The 26,836-nt window shown below is 36.5% G+C and overlaps 1 protein-coding gene across 3 annotated transcripts in view; it reads right to left on the bottom strand.

The window, feature by feature from the left end:
• Positions 1-1,611: 1,611 nt before the first annotated feature.
• Positions 1,612-26,836, bottom strand: part of LNPEP (leucyl and cystinyl aminopeptidase) — an 89,297-nt gene continuing 64,072 nt past the window's right edge. For all 3 annotated transcript variants that reach the window (XM_027037412.2, XM_015065587.3, XM_053225144.1), the window contains exons 10-18: positions 24,935-25,095; positions 24,604-24,692; positions 18,719-18,902; positions 17,443-17,599; positions 10,991-11,175; positions 9,398-9,559; positions 6,929-7,069; positions 6,197-6,278; positions 1,612-5,328 (exon numbers count right to left, since the gene is read on the bottom strand). In XM_027037412.2, coding sequence (XP_026893213.1) covers positions 5,197-5,328; positions 6,197-6,278; positions 6,929-7,069; positions 9,398-9,559; positions 10,991-11,175; positions 17,443-17,599; positions 18,719-18,902; positions 24,604-24,692; positions 24,935-25,095 — 1,293 coding nt within the window. In that variant the 3' untranslated portion in view covers positions 1,612-5,196. The remainder of the gene's footprint in view (positions 5,329-6,196; positions 6,279-6,928; positions 7,070-9,397; positions 9,560-10,990; positions 11,176-17,442; positions 17,600-18,718; positions 18,903-24,603; positions 24,693-24,934; positions 25,096-26,836) is intronic.

Here is a 26,836-nt window from a genome sequence, read left to right as displayed (position 1 = left end):
TTCATATACATTGAAAAGAGTATATATCCCCACCCTCTCAAGGGAGGGAGCGGTAGAGTAAGAAATTAATCTAAAACTACTCTAAACTATTGCCCACAGAGGCAATAAGGAAAGGGGACAAGAGGAGATTTTCATACAACCGGACCTCCACGTCTCATTAGGTACCCACACGTCCAAGTAAGGGACGCGGTACAAAATGGAATAACACAATATAGTAACAAACACTGTATATACAGTTTTCAAAAGTATATATCCTGCCCTTTGTCCCTTCCCACACACCAAAACTTCAAAAAAACCGAACTACTTTAAAATTATTGCCTATGTAGATAAAAAGGGAAAGGGAGAAGAGGAGATTGCTATCCATCTAGAACTCCACGGTTCATTAGGAACCTACGGGTCCAAGTGAAGGACTGGGTACCCAGTGAAATACTGTAATAAGGAAGTAAAAATGTGTGTGTGTGTGCGCACACACACACACATATATATACATGTATATATCTATTTAAAAGTATTTACCCCCGAGCCCACAAAAGAACCCCTGAAACTAACTACTCTACTAGCCATTGCCCATGCAGGCAATAAGGGAAGGGGAGAAGAGGAGATTGTTATACATCCGGACCTCCATGGTTCATTGGGTACCTTCCAGTGTGGGCATCCAATGAAATAATACAACTTGGTAGTAAAAACAGGTATATACAACATGTACACATCCCTGTCCCCACCCCCACCCTCCCCCCAAACCCCACTCCAACAACTATTCTACTAGCTATTGCCCACACGGGCAATAAGGGAAGGGAACAAGAGGAGATTGTCATACATCCGGACCTCCACGTCTCATTAGGTACTTTAATGTCCTCTGAGAAGGACAACGTACGAAATGAATTAAGTAATACAAAGTAGTAGCAAACTTATTTATATACATTAAGTACATACCCTACTTCCCATCCCCCCCTCAAAAACAAAACAAAACAAAACAAAGTATTAGCTACTGCCCAAGGAGGCAATAAGGAAAAGAGAAAAGAGAAAATCTGTCATACTCTGAACTTCAATTGTCATTAAGTATATATGCATACATGCAAAGGGACATATAAAAATGAAATGTAAAAAAGTAGCATAACATATATACACACACACACACCTGAAAGAATGATATACAAGCCCGAGCCCCCAAGACTAGATCAAGGCAAGAGCACCCACAGCTACTCTATTAGCTACTGTCCATGCAGGCAATATGGAGAGGGGTAAGTGGGACATGTGTCCTACTCTGGACCTCCACAATTCATTAGATATTTACATATCCATGGGAAAGATGAATTAAGTGCAAAATGAAATGACACCCACAAGATAGCAGCAAAAACATCGTGTACACATTTTTAAAAAGAACATACTCTGCTCTCCCCTCAATATCACCATCAACTTCCAAAAAAGAAACATCACATAACTACTCTGTACCTATTGCCCACACAGGCAATTATGGGCAGGTGGAAGAGATTTTTCACAGGACAGAATTTCACTATCAGAAAAAGTTTACAAAGTGAAAGAAAATAAAAACATATCAAAACCACATATGCACATTAAAAAAAAAAGTATATACCCCCAAAAAGGCACTCAAAGAAATCAATCAACTATTTTATTAGCTATTGAACATGTAGGCAATAAGGAAAGGGAGAAGAGGAAATTTATCATACTTTTGGACTGCCACTTTTAATTTAGTACTTACTAATGCAGAGAATGAAGTGCAAAATAAAAGAATGCAAAAAAAAAAAAGACAAAGAACCCAAAAAATAAAAAACAAAACAGTACAAATGGGAGTGTCAGAGGGGGGAGAGAAGAAGCTCTTTACAAAAGAGTTAATTCCAATAAAAACGAAATGACAAAGGCAAAGGGGAGAAAAAGAGCTGCATCTTATGTATGAAATTCAGATTTGCAGAGAATTTGAAATTCTCATTTTGCAGAATCAGCTGAGAAAATGCTGTCCTCGGTGATGGTATGTGTCCTGAGCTGCACAATCCCATGAAACAAATCGGGGTTACGTGAATTCAGCAGTCCAATTGCAGATTATGGGTCCAGGTGCTTTAGTTGCATAGACTCTTAAAATACAACTCAGTAACAGACTACCAATAATCCAACAAACTCAGCATGTAACTTTCATTCCTTACTTTGCTATGCTCAGAAGGGACTCTGCTCTGTACCCAGTGAGACTGATGCAGCACAATATCCTCTACGTACCCAGAACTCTGCTGACAGCTCTTGTTCAATGAAATGAAAACATGAATGGCAAAGAGTATTAACATTTAAGTGGAACCTGTGCTGGTAAGAAGTTCACAAATAACAGCAACACTTAACTTAAAGAGATCTCTATATAAAACAAGAAGATGCAGGAAGGCACAAGCCTGGGGTGGAAGCTGACCCCACCTGTAGTTTAATGTATCCAATCTCTTGCTATTAAGGGAACAAACTAGACTCCTTGGATTTCTATTTCCAGATCTCCAAAGCATACGTTTTTCTTCTACAATTCCAGATTTCCAATTTTACCTTTCCTAATAACCTAGTATGATGTGCCCCTTCTATTACATTCATGTAGATCGTCTCTCTGCAATGAACATAATACTTGAAAACCAGCACTTAACTGTCATGGATCTATGTGCTTACATAAACAAGTGTGCTGTGACTGCTGTGCGTCCATCTGTTTGAGCTCTACAAGATGCAGGGGCAAAGATAAGGTTTGGGGTGATATAATCTTCAAAAGCTAGTTATACTTACTATGTAACATGTTCTACTGGTTACTTAACCTTATATTCCTGACTTAGAGATAGTTTTTAGAAGTGCCATACAGAGATGGGTTAGCTTAACATTACAAATTATGGAATCCTGTGGGAAAATGTGAGGGGAGGGCTGCTAAAACTACAAACAACTGAGGTGAGGCCTATAAATAACACTACAACCAGTATAGATCCAGTATCATGGGAATGAACAGCTTTTGAATACAAAGATAGCAATGGATTACAAGTTACCTCTTTTTTAGCTCATGTTTTGATAAGTATTTAAACATCACCCTCTTCCTACATACTATAAGCATGCACACACACACACACACACACACACACACACACACACTCAGGAAAGATGATATAATTCGGTACAGGATTTGCCATATGCAGAGTTAACATACATTACAGTAGCCATGTAAAGATGGGCAGGTAAAACTGAAAAGTCTTAACTGATTTTGAGAAGTAGCAAAATTTAAATTCTGTATCAAAGTGGAATTTAGTAATATAACATATGGTAAAAAACCAGCAACCAAAAAACCCCTCAAAGTCTAGTATGTTTCCCCACCCTAAAAATATAAAAACACACTAACTTCCAATATCAACTAAACTATCATTCATTTCCGGAAGCACAAGACAAATAAAAACCTACGATCACCCCAGTTTCAATAAGACATCTTTTGAGGATTCTGTGATTCTCAGGATATAAGATTTTGTATTCTAAACCAGAGGTAAATGTTTAGAAAAGACTAAATTGGGGGAAAACACACTAGGATTAAAGAAAGCTAGCTTTTAGCTTGCTAGCATTTTAAATCTTGTTATATAAAAATATTTTCATAAAGTAAAATATAATTTTATACACAATCCCACATATTTTTTGCTTTATACCTGCTAAAATAAAAAAAAAAGGTGTCCTTTCCCATTGATTCTGTGGAGTGTTTTAAGTGCTTGAAAATGGGTATCTACTCTTTTTACGTACATACAAGATGTTTTCAAACAAAATATAAAGTACTCAAAAATTATTAGGAAGAAAGTCTTTCCCGTAAGAAGCAAAGAAACTCCACAATCTAAGTATGAAGTCTGCATAGCTCAGAAAATTCAAGTACAGTATTTCTCCTTTGCAAAGAGTGAAAATGCCACACAGCTGTGGACATCTTCCCTTTTCTTTCTTTCTTTTCTCAGCCGTTCCTTTTAATCAGTTAGTTTGGCCATGATAAAGACAAAACAAAACAAAACCACTGATTTTTGAACTAAAAAAAGGTACTGTTTTTGACAGTAGAAAAAATTCAAAGCCCACCATATTAAATCTGAATCAAATTACTCCTATCCCACATTCTCTTTATTCCTTTAAGGTACTATGGTGAACTTCAAATAAAAATGCTCAATTTCTCAAAGGCCCTATTTTAAAATACGCTTCTACTATGCTTCTAATATACCCTACCATATAACATGAAAATCTACATGAGTATCATTCACAGAGAAAGTGTCTATGATCAGGTAATGTCAAAGGTAACTTAAACAAATTATTTTTAGTAATAGTGATAAAGTCAGGATAAAAGACACCAGTATTAACAAAATGCTTGCCATGTATGTAGACATACTTATTTATAACATAAGGTATATCTATGGCAGGGAGTGGTAAAGGTGTACAGATTTGGAGAATTCATAAATAAAATAATTATAATTAAAGCTAACTCAGTTTGAAACATTTTCCTAAAAGATGAAAAAATAATTATTAAATATTTGGAAATTTTAATCTTTTGTCCTTATTAGTTTTTCAATACAACAAAAATTTAAAAATTCTGTAGCACCTGGCTGTTCTGCAGAAAAAAAATAAGTTATAGATCTTATTTAAACTTTTTTTCAGAAAATAAAGAGTTAATCAAAACCTCAAATCAAAGTAGATCTGCACACCTGAGATCAGTTTTCTAACAGTTATATGATTCATCGACTTCATTACCATAGTATTTGAAGCCAAGTGTTGTACCACATTCAAGTAACGTCTATCAATAAGAAGCAACAAATGGCTGACAAACCAGCAGCCTGCAAAGATGATGGCTCCCATGGTAGATCTTTGCTTGTTTCACCATGTCAGTATTTTCCGGATACTGAGAAACAGAACAGAAGGCCAAAACAAATTTTTCCTCCCTATTTCTTTATCTTAAAAGTAGAAAAATTACTTACTGTTTTTGTAGATGTTGGCGCATGTAGGCGAATATAATTTTATAATAAATAACTACATACTTCCCAAAGACAATTTGAAAAAGACAGATGAAAAGTACAGACGGGCCCTGAGCTAACTAGAACTCCTAAGAGTGCAAACAACTCGGCAGCGGTTCTGGCTTCACCTTGGCTTTTTGCAAAAGCAGCGGAGCCCAAGTTAACAAGCTCTCTGAATGGGCGACAAGATGAGGTGCAGGTGTGCATGCTACAGCCACCACGTCAGAGTTTTAAGGTTCTTCTCCATCCATCGCATATTCAACTGAATGACTTCCAAGGCCTCCTGGACACAACGAAGCCGAAAGGTTGCCTCTGACTGATTTTCAAAGAACGCCTGGACCTGTAAGTTGCATGCAGAAGTATTTCAAAAGAAGAAAAGAAGAGTAAATCAGAGGTAACTCTGAATATCCTTTTCAAATAAGCTTTAACTTAGTCATGGCTATACTGATGTCTTGAAAGGAGTAGAAACAAAAAGTACTTTAATATTCAAAGTATTTACACCAAGTTTCTCATCAAGTATGGTGAAATCTGAAGTAACGTTAGAAATGAATTCCTCTTACTCCCACAAGGATGAATTTTTCCAATTGAAAATAGGAAAAAAAAAGCCAAGTAATAGTAAATGAAGTAGTCTAAAGTTGGAATTAATGTCCAGTTTTACCCTTATAATGAAATTTTTTAAAACAATTTTATTACCACTTAAAAAGAAACTTTGTATATGCTGGTTAATTAAAAAAAATTATTTGTGGGGTGCCTGAGTAGCTCAGTCAGTTAAGCGTCTAACTCTTGGTTTCGGCTCAGGTCATGACCTCATGGTTGGTGAGACTGAGCCCTGCTTCGGGCTGGGCGCTGACAATGTGGAGCCTGCTTGGTATTCTCTCTCTCCTCTCTCTGCTCCTCCCTTGCTCGTGCACTCTCTCTTTCTCTCAAAATAAATAAAAAAAACTTTATAAAAATTATAAACAATTATTTGTATCAGGAAGAGACGGGAATATTGTTGAGAATGGAATCCAAATTCTTTCTCATCAGAATTTTTCCTCATTGTTGAATATTCACCTTTTGAAAGTAATCCCAATGCAGAATCACTAGCGCTAACCACAGTAGACAGAGAGGAGGGACAGGAATTGGCATGAGAAGGTACCACCTAACTTAAACCAAGTAGCCTAAGAGGAAAGGATTACCCGATCTCCCTAACATTTTATACAACCAACCTCAGACAAATGTGCCTTTGTTGAAAACAGGTGTGTTGACCCGGCAACAATACTTTGTATGGTATAGGACCCCAGATGAAACCTGAAGAAACACAAATACAAGAGCAAAAAGAGAGGAAAAAAAATGAGGCAGCTGTTGGGAAACAAAGTTCTTGAGTGCAAAGGAAATACTTTACTATAAATTACACAGGCCAAAGGCAAAGTGAAATCCTGCTCCAGGGTAATGAAGCTCAGTGTATTAGGAGTAATCCTACATACACTCACTGTCAGTAGGACGAAAAGCTGGGCAGAAAAAGGCAGGAGTTAAGGATACCCAGATAAATTATTAATCCATTTAATCTATTATTACTTTAAAAGAAATTAAATGCTCCATGTGCTACTGAGGTGGGTGTGAATTCTTAACTGATTCTTTGGCAATGAAGAGGTACTTTTCAAAACACATAACCCAAGAGCTATTCTCAAATAGTCCGTGGCCATGTGAAGCTAAGTGAGGTAAGTGTCAAGCCTGGTTGGGCTTAATTAGCATTCGAATGGAGCACCACCGTTAATGCCTCACGTTATGGAATGACATTTACAAGGGTGGAAATTTCTGGGTGCTTCAGTTCAACTGTCAGTGAAGCATTTTTCCTCTCACAGCAAATCTTAAATCCTGTGAATCAATACAACACGGAGAACATTTTTAAATGCAGAACTGGAGAATACTAAAAATTAGTAGTTATCTGAGACACTTACTTCTGCACAAGCTTATTCCAGTTCTCTTTGACAAAATCCCATGCCAGCAAGTGCCCAGGAAAATGTCGGCCAGCTGTTCTAATGATAAATGACAGCTTCTGTGTTCGGATGATATCTCCACTGAGGCTCTTTTTCATTAACCTGGAGAGCAAAGCAGATTTGGTTCCCAAAATAATTATTCATCATGAAGTGATCACTGAACTTAAAATTAGTACCGGTCTCCTAATGAAGGTTCTGAAGCAGTTTAAAGGATGTAAGTTTTGGGTCAGTCTAAGGTTGATCAATAGACTGAAAATTTGTCATTTTTTTTTTAAATAAAGGGAGAACTCACCAATGAGGTAAGGACTTAAATACACTGTCACATAATAATAAACAGTTCTTGATGTAGTAAGCTCATTTATGAAATAAATTCAAGTAGAATTTATTACAACTCTGAAGATTGGATTTTTTTTCTGTTAAAAACCTTATTTGATATGAGTAGATAGGTATATTACTACTTTTTTAAAGTTTATTTTTTGAGAGAGAGAGAGATTGAGAGCACAAGTGGGGAAGGGGCAGAAAGAGAGTGAAAGTATCCCAAGTAGGCTCCACACTGTCAGTGCAGAGCCTAATGTGGGACTCAGACTCATGAACCATAAGATCAAGAAATGAGCCAAAATCAAGAGTTGGGTGCTTAACCAACTAAGCCACCCCGGCACCTACTCTTAAAAAATTGGGCTGTTTGATGTAAAAAGCAAGATACATTGCAGAATACACTCTTAATATTAATAGCTAACATTTATTGATACTCTATAAGTACTATATTATGTTCTAAATACTTGACACAAGGCTTGAAATAGGTAATTATTACCTATCTCCATTTTATAGTAAGAAACTGAGGTTATATAAAATTGTCATAGTACCGTAGCTGATAAATTCTAAAGCTTGGTACTCAAATGAATGCAGTTCTCATGTATCATGCTATAATACCTGCTTATAGTGGGAAAACACATACTCCCAAGAGAATGCATAATGATTACTTTTTGAATTTTTTTAAATGTTTATTTATTTTTGAGAGAGAGAGAGAGAGAGAGAGAGAGACAGAGTGTGAGCTGGGGAGGGGCAGAGAGAGAGGAAGACAAAGAATCCGAAGCAGACTCCAGGCTCTGAGCTGTCAGTAAAGAGCCCGACATGGGGCTCGAACTCACGAACTGTGAGATCATGACCTGAGCCAAAGTCGGACGCTTAACTGACTAAGCTACCCAGGTGCCCCTGCAGAATTATTTTTAATAGGAGGAAAAACCCAAATGCCCCTCAACATGTGATGGATTAAATAAATTATGACAGAGCCATACTATTGAATACTGTGTAGCCATAAAAACAAATGAAATAAACTTTATGAACTCACAAGGCAAATCTCAAAGACTGTCAAAGAACTAAAAAGAATGTTACAGAGCACTGGGTATAGTATAAACCTATGTTTAAATATGTAAATACCCAGACCAGGACTGACACTGTTAACAGAGAAGAGAGAATAAGGATGTAAGCGAAGGGTCAGATGAGAGACACTTTCACATTTTATTCCATGTTCTTAAGTATTGTTTAAATACTTTATAATGGAAATTTATTAGTAAAACACTACTATTTTAAAACAAAATTACTAATTTATACACAACTTTTCTCTGCTTTCTTGAGTCAGAGGCTGGCCACTACTTTAAAGAAAATGATTATTTACAGTGTATCCTATGGAAAGTGGATCTGGGCAGCTGCTAACTAAGAATATCTCTGGAACACTATTAGGATTTCTCTGAGCAAAGTTATACAAGAGAAGCAATGAGACCCACATGCTTTTCCTTTCCTTCCCGCTGATGACTTTCAAGATACCTTCCTGTTTCTCTCAGTTATTTACAGTGCCTCTACCCTGACACTGATTGCTCTTCCTCCCAGGAAGCCCTACTTACTGCCCTTCTTTCCCCCATGTGAAACAACCATCGCTAGCTTTTCATCAGCTGAATGTTAAAAAGGAAAGGTCTGACAAATCCACATGAATATATAACCTATAAGCTTTCACATGTCACCTTTTACTGAAGTGTCTGCATTTTCAAAATGATGGCCTGGACAGAGCAATGCCTTGACAAAAAATAATAATAATAATAAAATAAATAAATAAAAAGAAGCACTAATTGTGGAATCAAAGACAACATGCCAAGCGGATCAAAAAGGTTTTAAGCAGAAAGCAGAAGGGGACTGTGATTTCTGGCATCTCCCAATCTCTTTCAGGCGAAGCACTTTCTATCCATCTGTACAGTCCAATCCCTGAGATGAAGCCCAACACATGCGGGCTCCTCCCCACACCTTCCAAGTCAGGTCTGGCCCACAAGTAAAGGTAGAAAACGGGAGATCCCAGAGAAAATGAGCTCCTCAACCTAGAAGCACAATGCTTTTATGCTTTTAGTTTCTATATATCATATTCCTTGGGTGGTTTCATACCAGTAAAGTTTCCGTACATCCTCGGAGCTGGCAAGAGCCTCAAGTATTTTATTCTTTTCTGCTTCAGAGCCTATAGAAACATACTTGCTTAGTAGGAATGACCAGCCTTTCTCAGTTTGTGCTCCGACCTTGAACACAGTAGTCATGACATCAGTAGGTAGGCTGTAAGAGAGGTACATAAATATGAAAAAAACAAGAAAAAAAAATCCTGAATACAAAGGCAAGGAATTGACTAGTGGTGCTTTTGGAGTCAGAGCAAGTAAGAGTCTTTACAACTAACAGTCAAGAAAATATTTAATTCAGTTGGCTGCTACTTTCCTGGCAGTGTGATTATAGGGAATATCAATCTAATTTAATGCAATAATTATTCACTAAGCATCCACAAAAAACAGGCAGGCAACTGGCTGGATACTGGGGACGGGAAGAAGAATGAGACCCACGCTCTGCCCTGCAGGAACACAGGGACTATTGCAACGTACAGAATGAATAAATGTATTGCCATATAGTGTGGTAAGTTCCATGGTGGAAATACAGCAGCAAGTGTGGGAAGAGTCGTGAGAAGAGGGGAAGAAACACAGTCTTCTGCCTTTATTAAGATCTCAGAGCTGGAAAGGTCATCCAAATCCCCCACCCCAACTTTCATCTGATGCTTGAATCTATTTCCATAGTGCAAAATAAGGAACATGGAGAAAACCAGTCATCATCAAAAACGTTTCTTCTGTTATGTTATATTCCTAAATTAAAACAGACTTGTTTGACGGCTCACACCTATTTGGATGGGTGCTATCAAAAAACAGAAAACAAGCGTTGGTGAGGTTGTGAAGAAATTGGAACTCTTATGCCCTATTTGTGGGAATGTAAACTGGAGTAACCACTATGGAAAACAATAGAGCAGTACCTCAAAAAACTAAAAATAGAACTACTATATGATGTAGCAACATCACTTCTAGGTATACATCTCAAAGGACTAAAAGAGTCTTAAAGAGGTATTTATATACCTATGATCATAGCAGCATTATTTGTAAAAGCCAAAAGGTGGAAGCAACTCATGTGTCTATCAATGGAGGAAACAAAATGTGGTATATACACAGAAAGGATTACTCAGCCTTAAAAAAGAAGGAAATTCTAACACGTGCTACAACATAGATGAACCTTGAGGGCACCATGTTAAGTGAAACAAGCCAGTCACAAAAAGACAAATACTGTACATTTCACTTACATAAGGTATTTAGAAGAGAAAATAGAATGGTGGCTGCCAGGGATTGGGGGTTGGAGAAAATGGAGATTTGTTTTGGTAAAGAGTTCTATTTTGCAAGATGAAAAGTTCTGGAGATTCACTGCTCAGCAATGTGAATATACTTACACTACGGAACTGCACACTTAGAATATGTTGATAGTAAATGGTATGTTTTATGTATTTTAATACAATTTGAAAAAAAAATTTTGTTTGACAATACAAGTGCATAGAAATCACCTACATTAACACTCGGTTTTATAACATTTATACTCCAGGATGAAAAGATCCTGGTTTCAGTATATGATATTAATTTAAGAAAGAGTAAGAGAGTTCATCGGAGTAGAAGCACATGTCACCTTTGAGTTCCATTAGATGCCACCCAATCATCAAAGAGCTTCATGGCAACAGTGCTGCAGTTCTCTAGGCCGTGGGTGCAAGCAAATTCTAACAGGACTGACCGAAGCTCTCGAGTAGATGGGGTGCCTTCATCAGTCCAAGTTTGCTGTTGGATTTGACTTTGAAGTAACTTAAATACCCTGGCCTAGAGAGAAAAAATGTTAATAATAATTAGGACAACCAGAAAAAATCAGGACAGCAAGATCTTTTTTCCCCAACATTTACCCAAGGAGAAAAAGGGGGGCATAGTTATTACCCAATACATATCAAATGACCCATGAAGCCTAGGTACAACTGGGGCAAAACCATTCAATAAGAAAGGCTATTCATAGGCTGCTATAGCCAACGGGGACTCTTAATTATATAACATAAAAAAAAAAAAAAAAAGAATTACTTCTATGTGGTAAGGAGAATTTCTTCTGTGTGTACTCAGCGAGATTTTTCCTGCCAAAAAGTATCACCTATAGCCACTGCTAGAAGCCAGTTGAAACTTTCTGACCTCGTGACTTTAAATCCATAAACCCATAAAGCAATGTGAGAAAAATGTGCTTCTTTACTGACAAGTACATGTCTAAATGCTTCTGAATCCAATATTAAAGGAATACTTAAAATATCAACTAGCTTGATGATCTAACAAATTAATCTAAACAAAGAGGCAAGAAAATGAGGCCTGCAGGAAAGAAGAGTTGTTTATAGTTATTTCCCCAACCCCCCTCAACTTTTTATTTAAAAAATTTTCAGAGCTATAGTAAAGCAACAAGAATAGTATGGTGAACACCTGTATGTTAGGTTCATTGGTTTTTAACACTTACACCCCAGAAAATAAGTTCAAGTTCTTCACAGAGCATCATATTCTTCCAGAGTACCAGTGTTAATACCTAAAATGAATCCTACTTGGAGAGTTTTAAACTGCTGAGGCCATTTTCTTAGCAGACCTTCCATAAGTAAGTCTCTTGTGGAGCTATGAGAATGAAAAGAAGAATCTGTGCAAGGAGAAGGACTCCACATTTGTGATAACATGTCAACTTACTTTTGCTTGCTTCAAAAGCAATGAAATAGAGAACAGACACCTTGTGGAATGTGTGAGTAACAAAGCCTGTGAGTCATTGCGAGGACATGAAGTGGAAAAATACTTGCTATGCTGACTGATAATCCAAGGAACATAAAAGCAATGCAGGAGATCCTATTGTATACACATGGCTGCATTGGACATGCTGTCTCCTAGTGGCCTTTCTCAATGGCGTGATAGCAAACCATCCCAAATGAATAAAGAATACAAGAAAATTAAAAACTGCTCCTAACTGTCAACTAGATACAAAGGAAGAATCAGAGGGGGGAAAAAAAGTTACATGCTTGAAATACTATTAAAAAAACTCAGTGGAGAAAAATGTCAATGTTAATTAGAGTTTACTAAAACATAAAGAAACCAGTAGGGAAAAAAAGGTACTTTAAAGCACTGGAAGCAAGGGAACCCTGACTCTAGAAGATGCTAAAGCCAGTTCCTAAGCAGTTACTCCACTGGAATTATAGGGTACAATTTTACTAATTATTTCTGATACCAAATAGTTAAGATGAATTTCTCAAATAGTTGACTTTACATATATTTCAAATGATAACATAATAGAACAAAAGATTTTATTTTAGAAATAATTCTGTGTTCAGAAAATTCCTGCTGTTTTAGTTTTATAAGTAATCCAGGTTATATTTTTAATATTAATAAACCATATCGCAAGTACTTCAAACCTAGAATCTGTTTTTCCATGGTTCTAAATTATTTTTTTTAATTTAAACTCATTAAACAATAGAATCCAATCCCCTGATTTCATAAAATGAAAACGGCAAGTGGGAAGAGAACAAACCAGATGGGTTAGACAAGCTACAAACACAGAGTATGCAATACAATGCAAGAACAGTAACACAAAATGATTTAAAAAATAAAAAAGACAGGAAAGATGGCGGCGGCCCTTATACTATGTATTACATTGTGATTTACTGCTTTAATTTTATACTGATATGCCCAGGGAGTTCTTTCTTGGGTCAAGTGAGCTTCTTAAATGTGAAGTGTCAGCTTTTATTGCAAAAGGTTTATCCCAACAATCCCTCATATGTAAAAGAATGACAGACTTGTAAGTGATGAAACAGGAATATGGCTGGGATCAGATGTTAACATCAGATGTGAACAATTTGACACAATTGAAAAGTGCCTCCAGACTCTATGCACCACCATACCACAGCATACATCACTAAATGTGATTCAGAGGTGTGTGTTATGTAGGCATGTGCAGTCTAAATAACAAAATGACCAATATATTTATACAATGCTCTGGTGACAACATAAAAAAATTAAATAGACACCAGTATTAATTACAAATACTATCTGAGGATTGGATCCAAGAACTCAGAAATGTCTGCCATTCTAAATCCAACTATAGTGTCAGATTTCATATTTTGAGAGTGTTGATGGCATCAGAATGTCCTAAGAATGGAATAACAATTTCAGAGACAGTTTCTCCCTCTTGATGACCTAAAGCTAACCTGACCTTTAATTAACAGTCAAGTGTACGAGATCTACAGCAGTAAAAGGGCCCACAGGCTCACACATATACACTAAGGCTGCTCTTGCCCTCTAGGCATATACACTAAGGCTGCTCTTGCCCTCTAAGCATCAGTCCTCTGGACCCCACCCTGAAGTATGTTCTTCATAAACACACGCCTGCCCAGCAAACTGGAAACTATCATCTAGGATGAAGACGCAGAGTTACTCAAGCATGACAGTAAGAAAATATTCAAAATGTCTAACTTCTTAGATTGAGTTTAGCACCTGTGTTCACAGCATAGAGATAGCTTGAGGTAAGTATCAAGTGCTTTCTGACACTAGGCTCTCAACAGAGTGACTGGAGAGAGGCAGGTGTAAGAATGGCTTCTGCCAACATGAAATTTAACTAGCTGGGCAGCTTCAAGAATATTCTGCTAACTCTTATGGCATATTCACTACCAAACACTATCCTTTAATAGTAAAACAAAAAACAAAAAAACAAAAAACAAAAAAAACCGAGTGGTATGTAGTTATTTATTGCTACCTATAGTGGGTTGAATAGTGTGCCCTCCCCCGCCCCCACAATTCAGGTCTGCCTAGAATCTTTGAATGTAAACTTATCTGGGAATAGGTTTTTGCAGATTTAACCAATTTAAGGTAAGGTCATGCTGAATTATGGTAGGCTCTAATCTAATGACTGGTGCCCTTATAAGAACAGGGAAATTTGGACCCGGAAACAAAGGGAGAATGCCATGTAAAGACAGAGGCGGAAATTACAGTGATGCATCTATAAGCTAAAGAGTGCCAAGGATTGCTGGCAACCACCTGAAGCTAGGAGACAGGCATGGAAGAGATTCTCCCTCAGAAGGAACCAATCTGCTCTCCCAACACCTCAATTTTAGCCTTCTAGCTTCCAGAACTGTGGGAGAATATGTTTTTATTGTTTTAAGACAACAGGTTTTACTAATTTATTATGGCAGCCCTAGGAAACTAAAAAAAACTACCCCAAATGGTGTTGATTTGATATGGCACTAATAACCTCAAAAGTAGTTATAAAAACTCAATAAGAGAAAAATCTCTGTATACAATGAAGCACACTGGTGCTGGACCAACTGGATAGCTGTATCAAAAACATGAATCTTTGTGTCTCACTCACAGCATACACGAAAATCAATTCCAGATGGATCATAGATCTAAATGTGTAAGGTAAAATAATAAAGTCTCCAGAAGAGAACAAAGGAGAATATCCTTGGGTTGGCAGATTTCATACACTAAAATTAAGAATTTACGCTAATCAAAAAGCATAATTAAGAGATTGAAAAAGCAAGCCACAGGGGGAGAAGATACTTGTAAATGTACAAGAGCAACAAAGGACTCATCTCTTGAATATATAAAAAGCTGTACAAATGAATCAGAAAAAGACAGAATATCCAATGAAAAAAAAAATCAGAGACTTGGGCATTTAACAGAAGTGTACCTCCAATGGTGATTAAACAAATCAAAAGGAATTCATCTTCACTAGTCATTAGGGAAATACAAACTAAAGCCAAAATTGCAATACCACTATGCTCCCAACCAAATGGCTAAAGGGAGTAAGATTTACTATTAATACGAAGTGTTGGCAAGGATATAGAGCCAGAACAGAACTCAAATTCTCATGCATTGCTGACAGAGCGCAAAGTGCTATAATGTCGAACAACGATTTGATAGAACAGTATTAACTAAGAATATGTTATGACTCAGCAATTTCACTTCCAGACACAGCCCATAGAAATGCATACAGATATTCACAACAGATATGTATAAGATTATTCATAGTATTGTGATTCATAATAGCTGCAAACTGCGAACAATGCACATGTCCAGCTATGGTTGCTGAAGTGGCTAACAAATGGCCAATTTCTTTGATATACTAACAAGAGAAAGTCGGTGTTGGAGCTCTAAAGAGATCAATGTTATTTGCATACTTCTTGAAAATTCATACAAATACTATTAAAAAAGTCATTAACATTTTGCATATAAAAGAAATCTCAAATAGTAAGTTGACAACTTTATTTTCAAGGAACTAGATGTAAGTCCGTCATTTTAAACCTTAAACACATGGTCTACAAGTTTTTCAAACTGTTTTAATTTACAATCTCAATTAAAAAAGATGATAGGAAAGAAACAGCCTTGATCTTTCCAACAAAAAGGTATCTTTTGAAAGATGACATTGCTAGAATACAAATTAATTTAAAATACAGCAATATAATACAAATGGTGGGCTTGAGAGTGGAACTAATCTGGGTTTGAAGCTCAGCTTTAAAATTTACTTGGTAAATGACTCTGGGGAAGTTAAGTAGTCTCCTCATCCATATAATGGGGGTAGAAATATCTATCTGGCAGGGTGCCTGGGTGGTTCAGTCAGTTAAGCGTCCAACTTCAGCTCAGGTCATGGTCTCGTGGCTCATGAGTTCGAGCCCAGCGTCAGGCTCTGTGCTGACAGCTTGGACCCTGGCGCCTGCTTGGGATTCTGTGTCTCCCTCTCTCTCTCTGCCCCTCCCCCATTCATGCTGTCTCTCTCAAAAATAAACATTAAAAAATAAAAGAAGTATCTATCTGGCCCTGTGTGAAGATTATACAAGGTTATCTACATTAAGCACTAAGCATGGTGTGCAGAATAAAACAAGCACTGAAATGTACCAGTTTCTGGTGTATTTCACTCATTTGCTCAATATTTATTGAGTAACACTATGCGCTGAGTCACATTCTGAAGACTGGTTTTTATTAAGGATGGTGATAGATAGCCTTATGATATAGAAGAATGATAAAAATCCTAACAGTTTGAAAAAACCTCAGAAATCATCTAACTTACATATTACAGTTATGGGTAAGGATAGGCATGGCTCTTTTAGGGTCAGATCAGAGACTTGGGAAGAAGGGTACTTTTCAAGCTCCATATGGCCCACCAGCCATGTACTGCCTCCCGTCACTGTGATGAGAGAACTCATAACAGGGGACGTGCAGAACAGTAAGAGGCAGAAAGGAGGTTGTTTCTTTTTTAATAATAAAAAAAAGAGAGAGAGAGAAAAAGAGAAAGAGACAGAGACAGAGCGAGAGATGTAATCTAACCCATTCCTTTGACCAGTAAGAACATCAAAACCCTAAAAGAAATTCTCATTTCTATTCTAATACTTTCTTCCTTTTTCTGAGAGATTCCTTTTGTCTGGGCCCTGGCAAACCTGACTGATTCATAAAGCAAACCTTATTGTCAGAATGTGCTGATTCAGAGAGCAAGATGAAACAAAGAATTCATCTCTCCTTCCCAAGCTTTTAAAGACTCTGTCAACAGTTTAATATTGAAAGTGTCTAAACTAACAACTGTTAAGATCAAGAAACTGGTTTTAAAAAAGTAAAGCAGTCACCACTACCAAGATTCCTTTAGTGCTCTGCAGATAAATCTATCCACCAGCATCATCATCCATAAGACAGTTATCAGTAAGGACTCCTAAAACAGAATAGTCTTCAATACAAACATAACTGTCATTTCATAATGACCACTAGGAAATCAGTGGGGAACACCACATTGCAAAAGGACCCATTTTGAGCATTTATTATATAGAAATAAACTGAGATTTGAAGAGAGTTTTCTTTTCATGTGATCTCATTTTGGCAGCAGTGTCAGAAGGCTGTATTTTGATATTCAAACAATACCATGTCACGCTAAGCCTTTATCAATTCTTCCTGGTAAGCAATGCCATTTTGATTCAAAGTAAAGATTTCACCACTAGTAGAGTGAAGAAAAGGGAACGTGACCGGCTGCCTTTACAGCCTAGAACTGTGAATGACACATTAAAGGCAAGCAACAAAGACAAGTTGGCAATAAGGTAGACTCACCACTACTCTTGAGGCCAGATCCATGTGTCCCAGCTTTTCAAGGAGGTTATAGATGAGGCCTGTCTGGAACAGGGCTTCAGTGATGGGGGCGGTATAGGTCTCATTTCCAAGGTAATCAATCAAATCAAAGGCCCTTTGAAGAGACACCTTGCCTAGGCTAAAGGGTAAAAGAACAGAAAAGTCAATATGCTGAGAGAAGCAGATGAACTCTATACACATGCTGAGAAACTTCAGGAATAGATGGTGAGTCTTCAAGAACTAAAATGTAAGCTTAAAGTGGCATTCTGTAAAGTTAGACTAAATATTATTATCTTCGATTAAGTTCATGTGTGTGACCCAAGGTTAAAGATACATTTCATGAGAAAGATAAACAATAGCTCAGGTTTTATTCCCTAAGTTACCTATAAATTGCTACTGAGTCATGCTACTGAGACATAAGTCAGTGTCTTAGATGAGAAAAGATGAAGAGTACTAATTTTAATTAATTAATTTATTTATTTATTTCATATATTTACCAGGTGAGACCAAGTGGCATAAAGAGGATCTGAATCAAAAAGAAAATATTTTGTTATTTGTATGGGAATTTGTCAAACTCGTTAAGTCAAGGTCCACTGTGAATTTATGGTGAGTGCATTTTAAAAATTAACCACATAAGAGAAATCATAACAATGATGGCTGAGATGATCAATAGTTACTTCATTAGAAATGAACCAAAAGAAGGTCAAGAGCAGTCCAAAATAATACTTTTGAATATTCTGTGTGTCTCTAGACCCATTAACCGCCTAAGCTGGTACTCTTATTATTTGGAGGATATCTAACACACACGGTCACGACCACACTTGGTTTTGGGATTCTGTAATGCACAGAGTGGTTGGGAGGCAAGCTGTAAACAAATAAGAAGGCCCCAACTCTCAGAGACATCACTCAAACCAGTGGGTAAGAACTAACCAAGCTGCTTGAAAAGAATTCTCTCATGAAATAAAGCAAAGCCTGAACCCCTAGATCAATATATTCAGCAAACATGTATCCTGGTTGTTAATATTGCAATCTTAACTGTTACTTAACTGTTCAATATGTTTGTAGCTGATGTTTCTATACAGATTGTAACACCAATGAAGGCAAGGATTGTATTTTATATCTTCCCAATCATCCAAAATGAATTATACCTAACAGGCAATATATGCCAGTTCTTTTGAACTGTTTTTCTAAAGTTTTTTTTCCCCCCCACAATAACACTTGTTTAAAAATAAACAAACCCAAACCAAGCACACTCTACCCTGCAAGTTCAAAGATGTTGTTGATGAGGTTGGCTCGGTCTTTGTCACTCAGGACATAAGGATTCGTTTTCAACTGTTTGATTAGTGCTTCCCAGTCATCATCTGCATAGTGTACAATATAATAGCCATTCATGTTTGTATTGACTTTGATCCACTGCACTTCTTCTGTAAGATTGATGACACCTAATACAGACCAAAGAATGAGAGAGAGAGAGAGAGAGAGAGAAGATAACAGGGGAAGAAAAAGTATTAAATGGACATTTTGTTTGTTTCAAAGTTAATATAGGATGTTTTTACATTTAATTATTCTACTAAGAAACTAAATGTCTGCCTCCCAGTGCAGTTATTTTAATGTTAGCAAAGATCACCATTCATTAACAATTATTTATTTAATGGTGAACTGGACAGATATATCCCTTCTGTCAAAAATCTTACAATTTAATATAGTCAGGCAAGTAGAATATCATATAAATGTTACTGCTAGAAAAAGAAAATATGGTGATATGCACTTTTGGGGCCCCTACCATTACATATATAAATGTTGAGAGAATTCATAGAAATTTATATAGAATGATTTCAATTAATAAGGAGCTATAAAATACAAGATGACAAAAATATATTACTATAAAACCTGACTACAAAATCTATGTAGGAATTTTTAACTAACCAAGTTACTAATCAAGAAATGTCCTTTAAAGTTGGCAACAAGGCTTGGATTTAATATAATAGTTAAGGGTATGCTTCTAAGCATCTTAAGATTTACTATTTATTAGAATATAGGTCCATGAACTTACCATTCTGTTTAATGCTAATCCCTCAGTGCCCAGAACACTGCTCTTAGCAGGTACTCAAAAAATACTTGGTGAGTTACTAAATAAGTGAACAAGATAACTATGCCACGGCAAATGTTTTCAAAAGAAATCTACATAGGGTTTGAAAGATGTTTATAAGTTTTCCTCCCAATTTTTTTTTAAATTTTATTTAAAGCCAAATTAGTTAACATGTAGGCTAATAATGGTTTCAGGAGTAGTCCTCTTAAAGTAAAGAGTATTAGGGGTGCCTGGGTGGCTCAGCTGGTTGAGTGTCTGACTCTTGATTTCAGCTTAGGTCATGATCCCAGGGGTTGTAGATTCGAGCCCTACATGAGACTCTGTGCTGAGCTCATAGCCTGCTTAAGATTCTCTCTCTGTCCCTCTGCTCCTCCCCACCACCTGCATGGTCTCTCTCAAATAAATAAATAAAGGAGTACTAATTTTTAAAAATTATATAAGAGGAGTAGAGATAAGGAAAATAATCTACAGTCAGCCAGTCTGCCAGGGATAGCATTGTGGGATGTATTTCCTGCCAAGACCTTTCCTATACACATCTTAAATGATGTAATATTTCATACAGCGGATAGATGTGCATTTATTTTTGTACTGCTTTTTTACCTAACAGATTTCAACCACAGCCATTTTTCCATTATCTTCATAAGCAATATTCAAATAACTTCATAAAATTCCATTTAAAAAACCTACCACAGTTTAACCAACCTCCTCTTCGGAAATATTTAGGCTGTCTTAAAATTTTTACTGTCAAAACAACTCTGTATGATGGTTTTTGCACATAAAATGCTTTAGAAATACATTTAAACCCTTTGGTACCTGAAGTCTCAGGGTCTATCAACTTCAAAAGCAAGAATTATTAAAATTTATCAAATTCTCTTAATATTTTAGTACTCCAATTCTGCTGAAACTACAAAGGATGTTTATGATGGGAAAGACTTACATTCTGATCATGTCTTAATATGAAATATCAGATAATCAGTCTTGTTCACTAAAATTTCCCATATTGCTGATACAGCAGCAGATGGGAAAGATCGATTTCGTTAATAGGATTTATTTCTTTTTGTAGAGCAGAAGGAAGTTCTAAGGAATAATTGTGATGACAAAGTAGCTGCTCCAGGTTGGAGCTATTTTAACAAAATGATGACTAATGAAATTAACTTTATCATTAAGTATGGCAAAAATATTGACATTCTCCAGGTTACAAACACAATTTCCTGTCGAGCTTTTATCAAGAAAGGCCCTTGGGAAGAAGGACTAAAGAGCTCCAAATCTCCCTTTCCCCAAAAATGGAGGCAAGAAATGATAACTATGGCAATTCTTCCACTGGATGGATGTAGGACAATACTGAAATACAGTGTATTTTGGCTGTAAGCAATTTGCCATGTTATAAACTTAGCCAATTCCAGGCAGTAGAGAGGAGAGGGGCAGCTGGGAGTGTACTTGAAATTGTTACTGTCATCTCGATGACAGAATATAAAGCAGTGCAGCCAACAGCATGGAGAGAAGAGCTATCATTTAAAGAATCAACATACTAGTCTCTTTCAGGTCTTCTGAATGATCCAGAATGAAGGACCTTAAAACCACAGGTATCAAAAAATAATAGCTTTGCACACAAGGGAGGTAACTACATCCTGCAGCTCAAAAGTGGATGAGGCTACCCTCATATGTTTTTAATTCATTATAATCATTAACAGATTAAAAGTTCAATTTTCACAGTCCATTGAGTATTAAAAAAGAGTAACTCCAATCTTATATGGCAGAAGCAGATGAAGTAATTTAGTAGTGATTTTAAAAACCATTTGTCAATGAGTTTTGAAAATCAACTACTGTTTTAAACAGAAACATTGAAGCACAGAAACAAAAAACAAGCTTTTACAACAAAGTTGAAAATTTTCCTGTGTAGCTTGCTCCAGAGGGTTAGCATGATACATGCATTTAAACTGCATCCCCTCTTGTTCAAAAGCATTCCTTTCTCCAATACCCTTTTATTCTCCTTTATTTTACTAGGGGGAAACAGGCAAGCTCAAAGGATGGCACATGATAAATACCTTAATTATATGCCCTTCCTTATTTATTTTTTTTTCCAAATGCCTTTCATTCAAAGACAATGACATGTCTTTTAGTTTCAGATAAATATTTCTGGCACAGTGATATCATGTTTCAAGTTAGATGTAATATAAAGATTTCCTATAGTTAAAGAGCTTAGGTCTGAGTAAGATATGGATGAGGGAGGGGATAGAGAGGGAAAAGGGGAGAGAGAAAAAGGAAGGGAAGGGAGAGAAAGACACTATTTTAGTGTAATTTCCTCAATATGTGGCCTGAAAAAATGGCCCCTTTCAGACTTTCTTATGCACAACAACTGTTAATCATTCCAAATTCATGTATGTGGGGAAGAGTGACAAAAATCTTGATTAAATATAAATTCCTATATTTGACTGAATGCTATGTACTAAGCCACCAACCTGGCCTTACAACACATGGAAATATACTACAGATTTAACAAACCACCACGTTAACACAATGTACTAAAGTCAAAAAATTAGCCTCTAGAGTCACTGTCTCTGCTACATTTCTTTTGAGAATAGAAAACAATTAAGATGCAATTAAAATAAGAGTGTTTCTCACTTGAGCATTAAGAACCAAGAAGACTCAACTGTCCTCAGGGTCAACACAATTTTTTGTGAGGACAGAACATTTTCAGTGTGGGCACTCAGAACTGGAACTGCCAGGAATTAAAACAGCAGCAGCAAGGGAAGTAACAGTTGAGAAGAGAAAGTAACAGACACTGCTTTCATCATCTATTGGCTCAGTTCCAGCTCCAGATTAAACCAATTACATTATAGTACATTTTGTATATTCCCCTTTAGCAAGAATATTTCCAAATGAAGGGAAAAGAAGATATCATTTCATCAGGCTCTAAATGTTCTTTTCCTAAAACTTTTTACAGTGAGATTTGATATTGAGTGACTTAATTACAAAGTAAAATTTGTTCATTCAAAAAAATTTTGTGTGCCTACTGGGTGCTAAAGTCACAAAAGTAATTCATATAGCCATGATCTCTGCCTTTCTGGAGCTTCCTGGAGCAAGCAATGGGCACATTGAGACCTGAAGGATGAATAGCAATAAATCGAGGAGGTGGAAAGGCAAGAGTGTTCTTCCAGTCAAGAAAACAGCATCTGCAAAGGCCCAGAGACAAGAGGCAGTATAGCACGTTTGACTTGCCGAAACCACTTTTGGACAGCAGAAGCACGGAGTGCCAGGTACAGGCTTAGGGAGAAAAGGCTATAGCATGAAAACATGAGCTAGGCTTTGGGGTGTGAATCTCAAAAAGAGTTTAAGAAACACACACAAACTGAGCTAAAAATTATGGGCACATAAAAGCAGATTTCTCATTGTCCTATTATTTCTAATACTACCAAAAAACTTATATACTACTGGGAGGTTTGAAAATTTTCCTTATCGGTCCAAAAATGGAGATGGGATTATTTGTTGTCTCTTAAGTCAGGGTCTATCCTTCCAAGGCCACTTGGAAGTTTTGTTTTCATCAAAGAAGGCTGCCCTTCCTTACACCTCTGGCTGTGATATTAATCAAAGATACAACATTATGAAATGTTCTTAGCATTTCAAATAATGAGACTGTTTTAACACTCCACTCTAGTGAAACTGCAATTCAACTGGCACGCACCTGTATTTCAACTGGCATTACAAATTATTACCACATAACTGAAGGGCAATTTAGAAATGTGTACTAAATCACAAAAGATAACAGTCTTCACTTCTGAGAAGCATTCTTATGAAGAAGTTCATACAATAACAAAACATTTAAGACCCTAAATTTCTACTGAGACATTTTTTTTAAGAGACAAATGGTGAGTCAAGTGTCTAGCAGTAAAGATGAAGTCAAATATTATATGTGTTAAGTTTTTTGTTTTAAAAAAAGGCAAGATATAAAAATCACTTATACACAATGGTATCAACTAAGTAAAAAATATTTTTAAAATGACTCAAAAGAAGTAATCATGATAATAGTTGTGGCAAGGTGATTTGTTCTCCATTTTCTAGATTTCATGTAATATGGATAATACTGTGTGTGAGGATTTTTTTTTCAATAATAACATTAATAACAAAATGCCAGACATTATTCTAGGTACTTCACATAAATTAACCCCATCCTCACGATAACACTGTAAGTACGATCACTGTTCCACTCAGTAGCTGAGGGAATGAGGCTCAGGGAGTCACATGACCACCTACAATCATACCAGTGCACCAGATAACCTGGCTCCAAAGTATAGCCCGTTAACTACTAGGCTACACTCCTCCCTCAAAAACAGAGGCTTGACCACCAGATACAAACTCAAACAAGAAATTTTCCCTTTCCATAAATCTAGAGTATCACTAATGGTTCCTGCCCAAGGTCTTCCTATTGTTTCAGGACATGGATTAAGAGCATACATGGTGTGGCATTCATAGTGGTATTTAACAAATGGTCAGACACTATATTTCAATTGTTTTTTATAGGCTCCTTGTGGGTCAACATATATCATCTTTACATTTTCCTATCTGCTTCCTTACAAACATAATTTCTTACCCATTTTCTTACTACCAAAAATGTATATTATGTTCACAGGACATTTTGTAATGCTTACTTACTATAAATCTGGATCATGATCAACCTTTATTATGCGCAAGAATCATCTACGATGCTTGTGGAATGCAGTTGCCCAAGCTCACCCCTAGAGAGTGAACAGCAGAGCATATACCTCAAGAGACTGCTCTACCTGTACTACTTCTTTGTAACAACAAATATTTATCTAGGATATAAAAACACAGTGCAACTTTTTGTACTTTATTTCACATGAATAAGAATGACTGACTTGATACGTGAGACATGGAATCAGTGTCACTTTAGTCACATCTTGTATAGATGACTCATAAAACCAGTTCAAAGAGTATGCACTTTGCAAAGTAAAATCTCCTTCTGCTGCTTGGTCAGATTTCTAAAAAAATATATTGTTTTCAATTTCTTCTCAGAAAAGAGTTAATTATAGTCAAACCTGATTTCTTGTCCAGTAAAAATACCAATGGATATTTTGAGTAATTTCTTCCCTCAGTGACATAGGATAGTGGAATATGCCAGAGATAGCTGTAAAAAGAAAATATTGGAAGATTACTCTTTCCAGTATTTCAGTCAGTGCTCAGTCATTTACACATAATTTGTTGGGTCTTCCCCACCCCCCCCCCCTTTTGGCAGGAAGGAGAATTTTTCAAGCTATTTCCAGAAAAAGATAATCTTCTTAGGTTTCTTAAGAGAGATTGTGATTACAAAATACTTTAACCCAAGGATACAAAAGAGATAGGTAACAGGAAGAAAAAGCAGGAACACACCTTGCATCTGAAGGCTGAATTTCAGGCTTCACATTTAAAAAGTATCTTTCTTGTTGTACATGAAGCTCCTTTCCTTTTCTTTGGACAGTCACTAAAGGAAATCCTTTTTGCAGGGTCCAGGTTTTCATCATTTTCTTTACATCTAGTGTTTTGTTTGTGACCTATATGTATATATATACATATACATATATATATATATATATATGTATATATATATAAGAATTATTTTTGCTTAAAAACAAAACCTTTCCCTCTCTGCCTACCACATTCTATGAAGACTACATGTAATGTTAACATAAAAACAGAAGCATGAATATGGGATTAAATTTTTGTAAATGTTGACATTCACCTTTGGAAGAACTAATTCTGTGCGAGTGCCAGAAAGCAGCAGTAGAATAAGATATAAACACGTCAGCTGCCTCAACTTTAAGTTTCTCCAGAGAACAGTGGTTAACTGTTTTGACAGTCACAGACCCTTTCTCCAAGAAATTACATCAACTTATCTGCAAAATCTAGAATCCAGTGTCAGGTTCATAGACCCTCTAAAGCCCACCATCCCCTAAAGACATCTGGTATCAATGATTAAGAAGACATTGTAGAAAAACTATCTCTTTAAAGCAGGTGAGGTAACCTTATCATTCAAATCATTCTTCTAGACTACATATGGATGTGAATTGCAAGCAACTAAAATCATTAAGTACTTTGTTTGGTAACAGTACCACTCTACTATGGCAGCCTTAACCTCAGTCTCCATATGCCCATTTATTTAAAGCAGAAAAGGATGGATCAAATATTGCAAACTCATTGCAATATTAATATGACATTTCTCATGGCTCTAATCTATTCATTTCTGGATAAGGGACTGGAAGAAAACAAGCTTTCCCAAAAGCAAGGCACCTTTGGGTCTTCAAAACAGAACAGAAATGAAGAGGCCAGTGCATATGATGTGGAGGCTGACAAACCTGAGGATAATGTTAAGAACGAGGTTGGGATAGGAAAACACTATGGATGCAGAAGCTGAAGTCAGTCAGAAAGGAAGAAATATATTCTAAATGTCAGGAGATAATATGGGTATAAAGTAAATAATGTGGCTTTCAACTGAAATGTTACCATACGATAAGAGAAAAAAACAACAGTGATTTGGAAGCAACTCTTAAGTGTCAAGGACTAATCCACCTTTTCAAAGAGAGAAGGAAAGGTGTATCTTCTGAGCACCAGGGTTAGCGGCTAGAAAACACAAGGTTTGAGATAAGACAAGGAAGGAGAAAGGGTATATGGAAAAGATTTAGAATAGGAGTTCTTAATTTCAGAGCCCCTAAAACTTTGAAACTTTGTGTGATATTGTGAATATGTGGTTTTACTGGGGAATATGTCCAGAATTTTTATCACGGTTTCAAATATGTCTGTGATCTTCCAAAACATTAAGAACCATTGATCTGGATCAGGGAAACAACAAACCTAAACGCTTGTAAGGACTATGCCGTCGGCATACATGCATCATGGAGGATGGGTTCACGCACTGCTCTAAAGCCTAACTGGCACCTAATTACACTGCTTGTTAGAACATTTGCAGGCACAACAAAATCCAAACAGCAAAACGATCCAAGGGCAATATTCAGCTCACGGCAGCCAGCTTGTGATAGATTCTCTACAAAGATGGGCTTCTAGGAAAGAGTATGGCCACAAACGAGAGGAGGATTTATAGGGCAGAGTGTAGGAAAAACATCATGAATGGGAGGAAAATGCAAAAGCCTGAGAAAAGGAAAATAGATTTTTGAAAAAAATCAAATAATGAATATAGTAATATATATTAATTCAGAAAAGACAACTTTCCTACTAAATAGGAATAGAGACTAAGGTATAGAACAAAAATGGTTATACAAGGCTACACACAATAATTTC

This window comes from Acinonyx jubatus, chromosome A1, assembly GCF_027475565.1.
Source record: "Acinonyx jubatus isolate Ajub_Pintada_27869175 chromosome A1, VMU_Ajub_asm_v1.0, whole genome shotgun sequence".
NCBI lineage: Eukaryota > Metazoa > Chordata > Mammalia > Carnivora > Felidae > Acinonyx > Acinonyx jubatus.
The sequence above is the reverse complement of the archived record's forward strand: the minus strand, read 5'-3'. Positions and strand labels throughout refer to the sequence as shown.